At 35.7% G+C, this 15,128-nt stretch overlaps 1 protein-coding gene across 6 annotated transcripts; it reads left to right on the forward strand.

The window, feature by feature from the left end:
- Positions 1 to 11,110: 11,110 nt before the first annotated feature.
- Positions 11,111 to 14,128, forward strand: LOC148875940 (dof zinc finger protein PBF-like). Of its 6 annotated transcripts, none has more exons than XM_088965780.1 (3): positions 11,111 to 12,003; positions 12,099 to 12,174; positions 12,484 to 14,128. In XM_088965780.1, the coding sequence occupies exon 3, from the start codon at positions 12,702 to 12,704 to the stop codon at positions 13,689 to 13,691; it is 990 nt and encodes a 329-aa protein (XP_088821906.1). In that variant the 5' UTR covers positions 11,111 to 12,003; positions 12,099 to 12,174; positions 12,484 to 12,701; the 3' UTR covers positions 13,692 to 14,128. The 6 variants fall into 6 exon arrangements, with proteins under 6 accessions (XP_088821906.1, XP_088821903.1, XP_088821901.1 ...); XM_088965777.1 differs by having other exon boundaries at positions 11,117 to 12,003; positions 12,418 to 14,128; XM_088965779.1 differs by having other exon boundaries at positions 11,171 to 11,982; positions 12,418 to 14,128.
- Positions 14,129 to 15,128: the final 1,000 nt, after the last annotated feature.

A 15,128-nucleotide genomic window follows, 5' to 3' on the forward strand; every position in this document is an offset into this window, starting at 1 on the left:
GAAATGGCTTTTGAAATGAATCTAGATGAGTTTTAGACTCAATTATATATTCCCGAGCCAAAAGAGGCAGGAAAATGAGTAGGAGAGTGCAATGGTTGATGAAGCTAATAGCCTTACGGCTAACTCCATGCCACTATGACTATGCTATATATGCATGGATGCTCCTTTTAAGTATGCACTGACCCATTTTGAGTCCTTATACATGCATATGCATGATTGGAACGTGCTTCAGTCAATCAAGGGTTTTATACAGAAAGACTAGTGGAACGAACATCCTTGTTCTACCTTTTACTTTAAAGAAGGGCCCAAAATGGAGTGTCTACACTTTAATTTCCCAAACAAAGGTGGTAAAGCATAGTGTAATGGGTTAGGTATTCCACCAAACAGAGCATCCCGTGAATATTGATGAATACCACTTAATTGGTCGCCTCTTTTATGGTACCAGTTTGATTGGCTTTAAGCTTTTGAACCCTTATCACTATTATCGTCATTAAACACATGAATTCTCTTTCTTTCCATAGAAACAAGTAGACATGTATGAAACAAGGGTTTTTTTATTTGTAACCTAAGATGACATATTAAAAATCTTGGAGTATCTAAATAAAATCAAATAATAGATAAAGAAGGGTTTGTCTATTGATGCAATAGATTCAATTGCAAGGTCTGCAACAAAAGAATGGTGACTCTCAATAGATGTGCTAGATCTCTCCTATAGTAGCAGCAAGGAGATGAATAACAACCTCAACAGAGATTCCAACAGCAATGCCATGTGATATACAACAATGTATCAAACAAGGGATTTGCATAGTGGTACCAACCATTTTGATGAGTTCCATGACTATGGAGCATGAAGTAGCAGAGGGAAGCGCTAACTGAGTATGGGTAAACAAATGTGTTTATTCATTCATTCATTTTTACTTTAACATGAATGGTGGAAAATGAGTTGGTAGTGAATGAGGATTAGAGGGATGGAGAGTACAGCTATATATAGTAGTGCTTTGATATCGATAACTAGTTGACTGCAAGTTGAATGACTAGTTATCTAATTAAATTGATTATATATGAAGTAGAAAAGGAATAGAACACAACTTGTTTGTTAAAAGTCCTAGAAGACCTAAACAAATAAAAAAGAGAAATTTATCTTGAAGTGCCTAATTCAAAACTCTTTATTATTCTTTGCTTATGTGTTTGAAATAGTCAAATAGTTGCCTCATTTCTAGAAATGATCAAAGTACCTTGTTTAGCTTTGTGGATTAAGTTTTCCCAAACCCAAACAAGACTAAGTTTGATCATCAGAAAATTGTTATTCAAATAAAATATATCTTCCAAAAATATAGCTCTTTCCTACTATATAAATTCCCTGATCCTCAATTAAGTTCATATCTCCTTTCTCTTTTTTTATACACCTTAATCTTTTTCCTCTATATGCCATTTATCTTTAGGGGCCGGGCATTGCTTGTTGTGATGCTAAAACCTTAGATTGATAAATATGCAAACCTAGGTTTGAGTATGAGAATGGATATATATATACTTTGTAAAATAAATAAATAAATAAAGAGCCAAAGAGGTTTTTATCCAATCCAACATTGGGCAGTGGCATTTTTTGTGCCATTATCTTTTAAACTTTCTAATAAACTTATTTATCTTTTCCTTATGTACTATTAAACATGCATGTATTTTGCACGTGACAATTCTAAATGATGATAATGATAATAATAATAATAATAATAATATATTCAAAATTTTCTATAAATCATATGTATTTTTTTTATTTTTTATTATTAATCAAATACGGATTGAAAATCCAAATCTAATTACATAAACACCTCATCCAAATATGTGATAATCAGGTTCAGTTGTGAAGTTTCAAATATCATAGACAATCATACCTACTTTACTAGACTTTTCTTTTTGTGGTGTTTTTTCTTTTTGGTGTATCTTTTTTCTTTCGTTCATTTGTCAAAATATTGTAAGCTTTAAATAGAGGGAATTGAATGAGGTGAAAATTAGTAGTTCAATACAATTTAAACCTTACAATTAAATAGGGACTAAATTAAAAAATGAGTAATTTAGTTAAAAGAAAGTTCCACAATTTTATTCATATTTTTAATAGTAGTGTAAATATAGAACTATAGGTGTGTTCAATTTTTTCTATATTTTTTTTTTATTTTTTTGTGTAAAAATAATTCTAATATATCACACTTTCTTTTTACTTAATATGATAAATATATGATATTATACATGTGCTTTAGTGTTTTTTTTTTGAAAAATTTATGTATTTTTTTATTTTATTAATTTCTATTATTTATATATGACATCAAAGGTCAACACATTTAATCCAAAAGTTGAACTATTTATTATTAATTTTTATTTTTCATTTTTGGTTAGTTCTGAACTATGCATTTCATTTTCATTATTAATAAAAAAATTTTCTTGTTTATTATACTTATTTTTTAATTTAATTAATAAAAATATCACAAATGTGTCTAATTTTTTTGTAATTTTTATATTTATTTGTATTTTTAAAAAATTATTACCTAATTATGACTTGTTAAGTTGATCAATTTGATTCATATTGTTGAATTGCTTAACCACCACTTGGATAAAAAATGGTTTTGCTTTTGAGTCAATTTTAAAATATATGGGTTTATATTGTGAAAAATATTGACATAGATCTAATAATAGCATTTATTAGTGAAAATAACTTAAAAATATAGGATTTAATAAGAGAAAATGGGATTTAAATTTTAATACCTTAAGTAATAGCTGAAGTTATATTTTCAACCTTTACAATTAGAAATGGATTAAATACAAAAGTATAGGCATTTTAGTAGATATTAAAGCAAGCACTAAAGCTATAATAAAATGACTTTTATACTCTTTCTCAAATAAAGAAGTAAAGGGTTTGCACGTGACATTTCTAGATGATGATAATTATAGTAATAATATATCCAAATTTTTCTATAAACTTTATGTATTTTTTTTATTTTTGTTGTTATTTTTTTTTGTTTTTAATTATTAATCACACGTAGATTGCAAAATTCAAATATGATTTCATAAATACCTCATCCAAATATGTCATAATTGGATCAAACTATGAAGTTTCAAGTATCATTGATAGGCCTACATACTTGGCTAAACTCTTCTTCTTGCAGTTGTTATCTTTTTGGTGTATCTTTTTTCTTTTGTTCATTTATCAAAAAAATGTAAGATTTAAATAGAGGGAATTAAATGAGGTAAAAAGTAGTAATTCAATTTACAATTTAAACCTTACAATTAAATAGAGAGTAAATTAAAAAATGAGTATTTTAGACACTTTTTTAAAAACTGGACCAGACTAAACAATCAAATCATTTGGACTAGGAACCAATCTGGTCACCAATTCCATTTTGGCCCTAAACTGCTATTTTACAAAGAAAAAAAAAACATTGAAATGATCAAAGAACTATTAGCCTAAACGGTTTAACCGTTAAAATGTTTGACTCGATTAACGTTCTTGGGTTGCTTTGAAACCATTTCCAAATTTTTTATTTATTTTAAAATAAAAAAATTAGAAAAAAAAACTTTCATATCTTATAAACTTGTTTGATTATTGCTGATGGCCGAAATTAATTAGGTTTTTTAGTTTTTCCATTTTGATTTTGAGTTTTCTCATTTACGTAATTCTTTTTAAGTTGTAACAACAACAAAAATTGCAACTCCAATAAAAAAAATCGATGCAACAGATAAGAGATTAAATACTAATCTTATATTAAAATCTAAGATACACCAATGAAGCAAACAATTTGGGATCTGAGAGAGATTTAGAAAGATGAGAGAGATGTAAGAAGAGGGAAAATGGTATTGGAACGGTGGTGATAATGAACATGGAAATAGCCGCCGATGGTAGTTCTTTCTTCTTCTTCTTAGGAAAAAATGGTTTTGCAACAATGACTGGTGAACATGGTGACAACCACCTCTGGCGATGCTCCCTTTTCTTCTTCTTCTTCTTCTTCTTCTTCTTTCTCACTTCTCAACTTTAACTAATCGCCTCTTTCTCAAATTCTCACACTCCCTTCACATAGTAATGTATATATATGGTGGACTTTTAACCTAATCCTAATCTAACGATCAAAATAAAAAAATGCATTATATTTTACATCTTATCGGTTTGATTTCCTCAAACTGGACAATTGAACTGTTGACCCGGAAATTGGAAGCCAAAGCGATTTCATTTCTAGATTAGTTGTTAAAACCTTGATTTTAGTCAAAGGAAATTTCCACATTATTCATACTTTTAATAGTAGTGTAAATATAGAATTATAGATGTGTTCAATTTTTTCTATATTTTTTTTGTATTTTTGTGTGTAAAAATAATTATGATATTACACACTTACTTTTTGTTTAATATGATAAATAAATGATATTATACATGTGCCTGAATGCTTTTTTTGCAAAACTTATGTGTTTTTTTTCGTTTTTGTATTTTTATATTTTATTAATTTTATTATTTATTTATGACATTAAAGGTTAACACATTTAACCCAAAAGTTAAACTATTTATTATTAATTTTTATATTTTATTTTTGGTTAGTTCTAAATTATTCATTTCATTTTCATTACCAATAAAAATAATTATTGTTTATTTTTTTATTTGATTAATCAAATTATTTTTTATTTTTTAATTTGATTAATCAAAGTATCATAAATGTGACTAATTTTTTCTACACTTTTTTTTTTGTAAATTTCTATATTTATTTCCATTTTAAAAATTTTATTACCTAACTATGACTTCATAGGTCGATCAATTTGATTCGGATGATTGAATTGCTTAGCCGCCACTTGGATAAAGAATGATTTTGTTTTTGAGTAGGTTTTAAAATATGTGGGTTTATATTGTTAAAAATATTGGCATAGATCTAATTAGTAACATTTATTAATGAGAAATAACTTAAAAATATAGGATTTAATAAGAGAAAATGTGGTTTAATACCTTAAGTATAAGACTTAATGAATGGTGATTAAATGATGTGGAAAGTAATAATTGAAGTTACACTTTCAACCCTTACAATAATTCATAGGTGTTTTTAGATTTTTTTTTTTTTGGTTAAAAAGGTTTGGTAAAATGCTTAAACCAAATGATCAATGACCTTCTAAAAGCAAAATTTTAGAATTCACAAGTCTTATTAGGTATTAGAAGAAATATTTGGTGAACTTAACTAAATAGTATCTTCTCTCTCTAGATCTCTCTCGCAAATAACAAATTAAAAATTGAAACAGAAATTAAAAAGCTAATAAGTTGAAACAAAGAAGCCTAAGTTAAATTTCCCTAAAAGGGGAAAGAAAACAGTAAGAAAGCTTGCCACAAATTGAAAAATGAAAACACTTTGTGTTCAGATTGGTGCCGGCGAGTCATTCATTCCCATATCATATTGATCGAATAAAATGATCTTAAAAATGAACTTTATTGGATGATTTGAATGAGCACAGTGAGACCCTCTTGGGTTATCTGTGGAGACATTCTTAAAAGCTTGACAAGAAAATTTATTTATAGTTCTGAAATATACTTTCTTTCTTGTTATCACTAGTTATTAGTATTTCATATACTTGTTTTTGCTTTTACATTGTTAATTTTTGTTGGTTTACACAATGTTTTAAAAACTGATTTAGAAGTGGGACCATTTTGGCCATAGTTTTCAAGTTGACGGTTCGACCATCTAGTTTGAACGAATAGCCCATTTTGAAAAATAAAAATAAAAATATTCAAAAAATAATTAAAATAAAAAAACGGCCAAAAACCGTTGAACGGATCAGCACTTCAACCGCCCAGGTCAATGGGTTATTGACTAATTCAACGGTTTTTTGTCAGGGACCAGGTTTGGGGTAAAATGGAACAAATTGTCTAGATGGTTTCTGTCCAATGGTCCAACCGTCCAAATCAACAACAATTTGAAAATATTGAATTTACGCATAAATTGGAAAATTTTGAATTTCCAATAATTAAGCTAATAATCTAAAATCTTATACAGCTGGCGACTCTTGGTGTTGAGTTGCTCATGTTGATTCAGGATTAATTTCATTATCACTAGCTTGATAACCAGAAACATTGTCCCTGAAATTCAGTAGTTGAGCCAAAACGGCTAAACCTGACACCTACAGATTCCCTCATACCCAATGTTTTGAGAACTCGACCAGACCATCCAATTGAACCTTTATTAGAAGCACTTCGCACTTCCAGTTCCCGAAAGTAAGTAACTAATACGCCCACCATTTGCTTAGAACACTAGTTGACTGTAGTCAAACCAAGGTTTTTAAGACTGATTCGGAGAATGAATCGGTCAGGGGTCTGGCTTTCGGGTTGAAGTGTTGGCCCTTTCTAATAAAAAAGTAAAAAAAATAAAAACATTCAAACGATTCGAACGATCGACTACCCAGATCAGATCAGTTGTTTGTTGACCAAAATCAACAATTTTTGAAAAAAAAAATTCAGTTAAAGAAAAACAGAACTGATCACCTGACCGATTTTCCGGTCCGGTTCTGAAAATCATGAGTCAAACCATTGTTGAATTGCCAAATGTGTTCAAGCAGCTGGATATCTGTTCTACGAACAGTACGACTATTTAACTAGAAACCAGTTGTTTTTGGTGGAATTCTAGTAACTGCAACTGGATTTCTTTACCCTATATCTATAGACACTTAGACAGTGCAGGACTACGAAAAGACAGAGTACTAATTTTGTTCTGTGGCATGTCTTTTCATGAATTCCAACATCACTGACGCTCGTCTCTCGGTGTTGTGAATGCCTGTGAGTCGCGCAAGCAACTCTGCTACCACACATTCACAAGGAAAGAATGAAAACTCAAAACATCCATTGTTGTAGGGTAAGGTATCCCAGAATTGCATAAACCCATTATTTATTAGTTATTTCTTTTTTATAAAATATATTTACAAAATCATGTTGATGTCATGGTGGAACCATTTGATTTGACCAATATTTTAACTCAGCCCAGACAGGATGGTCGGACCGTGAAAATTGGGAACCGGTGGCCTTTCTGGGTTAATTAAACCGCCCGGTTAATTAAAATCAGTAAAACCGGGACCCGAAGAGCATTCCGAATTCCGAAGAAGCCTTTGCAGTTCATTATGCTGGCTTTTAATTAATTTGTTTGCAAAAATTGTCAGTACATTGGTCCAATGCTTGGTGACAAAAGTTGTAAGAAAGGTGAATATTGCATCAATTAGCTAGCGAAGCATTACTTACATTACATATCTCCTTGAATGTCTTCTGTTCAAACATTGGACACATCTCCCGAGCATCTTAATTACTTAATTTTTCTACCCAAATGCCAAAAAAAAAAAAACAATTTTAGCAAAAAATTTCAGAAGTCGTAGGAACTGAATCATCTTTTTCAGTCTCATGTTAGCTGGGTTGCTTCATTTTATGTTGGGTTTAGGTATTGTTGTCGATGCCACTTGTCACTGCAATGTTTGAAATTTAGGGTCTTTTTCAGAATGACAAGAAATGATGGTTGGATGGGGACCCTCCCACCGTAGGTTTCCATTTTTTGAATTCACATTTCTTTTCTAAGCAGAGAATAAGTAGTAATGGAGTGTGTAGTAAGCAAATGTTTGTCTAATGAACTGACCTCACTTGGCATTGGTCTACGCAGATGCTCATTCTCCTTCAAACTTCAAACTATATATTTTCATTTGTCATCGTCTCTGATCTGATCTGGGTCTACAACAACTATTCATGAGCTTTGCCCCATTAATTGCTAAAGGTATCCCAGTCAGAGTCAGCTGGCTGAACTATTTCCTTATTAGTTTTTTTTTTTTTTTCATGAAAGCCCTTAATCTTTGGTGCTTCAGAAAAAACTATATATTCTTCCACATTTTGAGTTGCAAATTAATTGGCAAAACCCATCATCTGTGCTGGTATTTGGCCAAATTTTTGTTGTTTATCTAGGAAAGTGAGAGACCTGTTGAACCTTTTGATCTCATTCATGTACAAAGCCTTTCTTTTTTCTTTTTTTAGTGTTAAAAATGTGTGATTTTAGAGATGGGATCTCCTACTAACAAAACACGTCCCAACCCCCTACCAACTTCATCAATATTGCACATCTCACTATGAGACTGGGACCCACCATAAAAGTAGGGAGTACAGATCAGCACCCCACAGCATATCCCAACCGTGTATCAGGGAGATGTTCTCAATGCACACTGAGATGTTGTGCATGTGAGGCGCCATTAGCTGATGTGATCTCAAAAATGGGATCTAGCATGAATGAGATGTACGGTGTCAGAAATTTTTTTTGTAAGGGGTTGAAATGTGTTTTGTTGGTAGGAGATCCCGACTGGTCATTTTGTGGGATGGAATCATGGAAACCTCCAGCTACGTAGAGAATGATGCTTAAGGATTTGGTAAGAAAATTGGGTTTCTTACTGATGATTTCCAGGACATGGGTATAGTGGGTGGTGGCTTGTCATTGGCTTGGGAAAAAACTCCATGGAAGTGGCTGTGGAATGTAATTCATTGTGAATGGCTCCTTGCCTACTTGTCTCCGTATAATTCTCACAATCTCCCATTATAGCCAAGTATCTTATGGTCCAACAAGTCAGTAATGAGAGAATGAAAATGCATCATTCCATAATCAATATGCACCCAAAGTGAAAAATCAAGTAAAAAGAACTCTTGCTATTTTTGCTTTCTTGCTTTCTTTTGGACTTTTTGTTCTTTCAGTCCCCTGTAGGGATTTAATAACTGAAGGATTGTGCTTGTGCATGCGGGTTGTTATGTAATATGATCCCAAGTTCTACCCCCACAAAAAAAAAGCCTTCAGAACCTTAATTATTAACTGGATAATTCTGTTTTGTTGTACAAATCAGCTTCATATTTTTTTTCTCTTGCTATTTCCAACATTGTATTTGAGATTTGAACACATCTTAAGATGTGAAAAAAAAAACTAATAAATCCCTGGTAAGTAGACTAGCTCGTTTGTATTGCCCAAAGTGGTCTTTAACATTTGAAGTATTAATAGAAAAATAAAACAAACGAGCAATATTGATCTTCATCGCCATTTCTGTATAAATATAAAGTTATAAAGCAACCATTTCTTTTGCTAGGCTAAAGAACAAAACCAGAGATGATATAGCCATGCTTGCAGTTTCTTTTTATCTAGTTGGATTCGCTTTCAGTCTCACTACCTACTTATTTTGTTTGTATATTGAGATATTTGACTATATACTAAATATATAGATGAAATTATTATAATATGCAACCAATGTACCAGTATATTAGTTAGTGCAACTCAACTCTTAGTCTCTTTTATTAAAAATAAAAAAATAAAAAAAATAAACTGTTATTTTCCTAGGATTTGGTCCAAAGCCCGCTTTGGGATGGGTCTTTGGGCTTGTACTCTTGGCCCGGTAAAGTGTTACTGTGCAGCTGCCAGGCTTCGGACTGGGCTTTCCTCTACCTGTGCTAAGCCAGGACCAAGTCGACCTGGCCCATGATCGTCCTCAGTTTCTCCTCTTTAGACATCTCAGTTCAATCTTAGAAAAAATTACTCTGGGTATATTCTATGAGATATTGCAATTTCTAAAAACAGCTTTACCCATAGAAACGAGAATAGATTGGGGGAATATGTATTTATTAGTTATACTTTATGGGACAGAATGGAGTAAAGTCATATTTTTCACATTTGAAATTTCCTTGTGCAACCTAAGTTATTACCACTTTGACTCTTGAAACCCAAGGGAGTAAAAATATCACTAAATAAGAGGGGTCTTTTTGAAATCAAAGATGGTTTTCATGGATAGAAATGTAAACAAAGATGCCAGAGGGTATAAGATGTAAATCTAAACTAAAAATGCCATGGGTAGTTGAATGAATTTCACCTTTTAAATAGTTGAGAAATATGGAGCTGAATGTTCCTTAAGGTGTACTGATCCTTCTCAAGTGGGCCTGGCCAAAATCAGAGACCTAAATCAAACAAACAATGGTATTATATTGTACTAGTGCTGGACCTTGGTGGGGTAATTGGAGGAATATTAATTTTCAGTTCATTCAGATATATTCAACTCATAGCTTTTGGCCCATTCAAAAGTGGGGGGGGGGGTTCTTGCAGCATCCAAACCAATTGCCTTTTGTCCAAAACACAAAATCCCTTGGTGCAGTGTGGCTGCTAAAAAACCAATAGTGGTTGAGAAATCATCCAACAAACATTCCTAAAAGAAATTTTCATCTTCTTTATGGGGGAGGGGGGGGGGGGAGGTATTGGTTGTTATAGTGGTCTGCCGAGTTTGGGTGGGCTTTTTGTACTGTTCTAAAACATGTAGAATATTCATCTGGTGAAGATAAGAGAGAGAGAGAGAGAGAGAGAGAGAGAGAGAGAGAGAGAGAGAGAAATCTTTCTGAAAGCAGGAATCATCCCAAAAGCAGTCAACCCAAGCTTCTCTCCCTTCATCCCAAAGGTATCAAATCCAGAACCCCATAATTCAATTCTACTCAAGTTTTTCTAACTTTTGTGTGTGTGGGTTGGAATAGTTTGTATGTAGAGTTGTACACAGAAGATTGGTTAAAGTTTTGTCTCAAACGACGTCAATTTTGTGATTTGAAAGGAATAAAGAACATCATGAAAAAAAAGGGCATAAAGTCTGGTTTGCATAATCTTTGTATAAGGGCTTGTAAGAGAATTTTAAGTGTAGGATTAGAGAAGATATGATTATGTCACCAGAAGGCTATCCAATCTGATTGGCCCATATTCACTAAGGCTGGCAATGTTAAAGCAAGCTTCGGTTTCATCTATGTCAGGGGGGTTTTGCCTGTTCCAAGAAAGTTCATTGGGTTGACTGGTATGTAATTTGCAAACCCAATTACAGATGGGGATTTGTTGGGTTGTTAGGAGGGGTAGTGTTTGGTAATTAGCATTTAGCACAAGCTTGAAACAATACTCTACTTGGGTTAATGGGTTTTCCCTCCAAAGTCCAAACACAGCTAGCTTGGTGCACTCTCATGGGGATGGGGGGGGAGGGGGGTCTGTGGAATTGTGGTCCATGGATTGAATAATCCTGATGATGATCAAGTAATTTGGGTTAGTGCTATTTGTAGGGCTAATTCTAGTAGAGGATTGTTGTCTTGTTGACGGATCCTTTGTAATTTAGTTCATTTCCCAGACTTTTATGTTCCATCCATGAACTAAAAATGTTAGTGTTTGTCCTTTGGTGCGGAGGCTGTGGCCGTGGAGCAGTTGCAAGAGTTAACGGACACGGACGTCATCCCCTTCTCCTTCGCCTTGTCTTTGTTACGTGGCTCGGCCACGCGCCGTTTCCCTCCACTCCAATCGAACCCACCTCAGAGCTACGGCCTTCATTCATCTTTCTTCTCTGTCTGGTGAAGAGGAGAGGAGATCAGAGTCCAGAGAGAGATGCAAATCTCAGTCAGATAGTTTAATTGATACTTGTTGGGAATGAAATGATATGGATGCGCGTCTTGTGTATTAGTTTATGAGAATAAAGAATAAAAAAGTGATGTTATTATGTCACAGAAGAGAATTAATAGAAAACTTGAAACAAGAGATTAGAGAGAGAATTTAATTGGAAGCGGTCTTGTTAGGAGAAGTGAGTAGTTTCACCACCGAGACAGCCACCCGTTCACGACCACCGTCCACCGCCACACCACGCTCGGCAGCCGCCTCTAATCAAGCCCTCATGCTCCATCATCTATACTGATCAGATCTTTATTTGACCATCCTCCACCTTTTTCTTCTTCTTCTCCGGGTTCTCGTTTTTTTTCTTTTTTGTTTAGTTTTTGGTCACAAAGCTGCTGCTTTTTAGTAATTGAACTGAATTCTGAATTTCTTTATCTACTCTCTTTCATGTCTTTGGCTTGTTTGATCCGATAAGATGAACTGGGTTTCTGTCTTGTTTATTTCTGATTTATTTTAATTTTGTTCTGGGTAACTGAGATAAGATCACTGAGATGGGATGGAACCCATAATACAGGTGATGAAGCAGTTTCCTCTGGTACTGTACTTTTACTGAACTCGTTTTTTGCTTCCTGAAGACTCTCCTCTCTCACGGACTGAGACGTCTCTCTCTCTCGCTTCTCTCTTGTCTAGGAAACCTGTTATCTCTCTTTTATCTCGACGTGCAGCAACCGTACCACCTCCTATCAGACGGCTTGCAGGATAACAGGTTGGTATCTATTCCCTAACCAACATCTCTCGCTCTCTATCCCTATCTCTATTCCATATCCCCCATGAGAGACAAAACTTGAGAGAGATCGTAAGCATAATAGAGAGAGAGAGAGAGAGAGAGAGAGAGAGAGAGAGAGAGAGAGAGAGGGAGATTGAGAAGATTTTGTTTTGGGTCGGAAAGAGATCTTAATTTCTTCTTTATTACTAAACAAACCTTTGTGTGTGTGTGTGGACTGTGGAGGGAGTTTTTGGTTGGAGCGGAAATCCGCATTCAGGAAGGATCGCCGTTGTTTTGCTCTCTGTGCAGATTCTCCTGGGCTGGAAACAGACACGTTGAGCTCACATCTGCTTACTGAAACGGCAAAGGCACCTTCCCCGCAAATCCCGTACCCCAATATCTGCATGCACCACCAAACATTTGCTACAGCTCGTTTTGAATTAACTCACCTCCCCGCCCGTCTCGCCGTCCCTCTGACATATATATAACAAGAAGAATTAGAGAAATAGAGCGATCTGAAGAGAGAGATGCAGCAAGATAGAGGTGGTGGTGGTGGTGGAGGAATAGCAGGTGCAGGAGGAGGAAGAATGGACCAGATGAAGGGGTTGCAACAGCATGATCGACGGGTGAAACCCCCACCACCGGAGAATCAACAGCAGCAGCAACAGCAGCCTCAGAAATGCCCGCGTTGTGACTCTCTGAATACCAAGTTCTGTTATTACAACAATTATAGCCTCTCGCAGCCGCGTTACTTCTGCAAGACTTGCAGAAGGTACTGGACTCAAGGGGGAACCCTACGGAACGTCCCCGTGGGCGGTGGTTGCAGGAAGGGAAAGCGATCGAAAAAATCCTATACCGCCGATAATCTACAGAACCAACTGCCATCGGTTCCCCAGCTATCACAGCATCAGCTGCAGCCGCAACAATTCGGTTTATCCACAACCTCCACCTCTACAGTCATAACCACCAGTGGTGGTGGTAATCCTACTCTGAGGACCAAAGAAGTAGATTTGATGATCCCACCTTCTCCCATCCCTCCGGTAGCACCCAACCCACCTTCTATTTACTATCCAGGTGGAGGGTTTCTGTCTTCGTTAGCAGCGCTTCAATCGTTGAATCAGCCCATGAACGTCGTCGGGGAGTTCGGCGGTTCTAATCTGGCTTTGCTACAGGGATTCAGTCTGCCGTCTTTCAGCCCCCAACAGCAACAACAAGCACAGCAACAGCAGTTATTCCAGATTGGTGGAGGTGCTGGTAGAGATAAGACGCCAATACATCAGCTGCTGCCTTCGGAAGAGAACACAATTCATCAGCAAACCAGGCCTTGTACTTCGTATCAGGAATGGCACCAAAGCTTCATCAACCCTAGTAACCCCATCGTCTCCGAGGCGGGTTACTGGAGCAGCAACAGCGCCACTAACAGCAGTGCTACTGGCCATTCCATGAACCCAGGTCACTGGATGCCTGATCCACCAGGTTATGCTCCTCCGTCATCTTCTTCACAATCTTTCCTATAACTATATATCATCAAGCTTTTATGAGCTGACAAACTGAATTCAGGAATTCTTTTCTTCTTTTCCATACAAAACAATTAAATCCTTTTGTTTTAATTGATTGGTGGGTTTTTGAGGTGAATCTTGTTGGTGGGAATGATCAACACACAGCTGCATCGTATCATATGACATGGACATGGACGGAGGAGTTCTTTTGATATGGAATGAGTATCCATGTAGATAGGGAGAAACAATCGATTTTCTGTTTTTTTTTTTTTTTTTTTTGGGTGATTTTGATTAAAAGAAAGACTTTGTCTCTTCAGAGTAATTGACTGTTACATCGAAGTAAGCCTTATTTGGTCGTTTGATTTAACTTTATATAGTAGTTGTTAGCATAACGGAGTAATAGTCTCTGTAAACTCTTATAAGAACAATGAATGAAATTGAAGAGAACATAAGTAGAGAAGAGAGTTGCACAGGTAAAGAAAGTAAAGGAGGGTTTTGATTTTGGCAAAGTGACAAGGTGGTTTGTTTGCTCATCTTTGTGCATGTGCTTTTAATTTATGCGTTTTATCTTTTTCAACAGTTTTATACTTTTATACCTCTTGTTCTCTTTCCTCTTCCATGGCTCCATGCCTCCATCCATGTTTGATTGCTTTGTTTTTTAATTGGAGTCTCGCTGCACCGAGTTGATCCTTTCGTGTCTCTCTCTCTCTCTCTTCTCAAGTACATCATCTTCTTGGGAAGAGTTACAGGCTACACACAGGAACATCAGACGGCCATAAATGCATGCATGCATGCTTTTCGATTCTAGTTTACCTTAAAAGCACGTCTTTCGTTGGAATGGATGTTATGGTGGTGTTATTGGGTTTGAGGTACGGGATCCAACGGCCATGAATGCAGGCATACTTTACTCCCTGACTCCATTTCTTTCATTTTTTTAAGGTTTCCTGGATTGTCGATGGATAGACCTGCACCCAGATTGTGAATAAATAATAGAGGAGAGAGAAAGAGAGAGAGTTTGTGTGTGTGTTAGGATTCCAATTTCTAAATGCCAGCAGACCAGAGGTAGGCGTCGGGAGGAGGGGTGTGGGGGGGGGGGTGGGGGGGGGGAAGTGAGAAGTGGGAACTGGGAAGGAAAGAATGCGGTTTTCGAAGCGAAGCATATCTTTGGTACCTGCAAAGTAAGATCTAATACACAGAGAATAAATGCATGAGAGACCTCTCTTGTCACTGTGGGAACACCTCCCTCTTTCCTTTCCCACCCCACCGCTTTACCCCGTACGCTTCCCACTTCTGCCAGCTCCCTATAACTCTGTTTGGGCTTTTGGGCTGTCCTCGAAAGTTGAGTGACATTGGCCAATAATGGTCTCAGCTATCCGGGGTGTCTGGGACTGGGACTGGGAGGGGGTAATAGACTCAAGACCGGACTGGACTGGATTGAACTGGAAGTCGACCCTT

The sequence above is a fragment of the Nelumbo lutea genome, chromosome 1 (genome assembly GCF_056320005.1).
Source record: "Nelumbo lutea isolate HS-2025 chromosome 1, American lotus-T2T, whole genome shotgun sequence".
Classification (NCBI taxonomy): Eukaryota; Viridiplantae; Streptophyta; class Magnoliopsida; order Proteales; family Nelumbonaceae; genus Nelumbo; species Nelumbo lutea.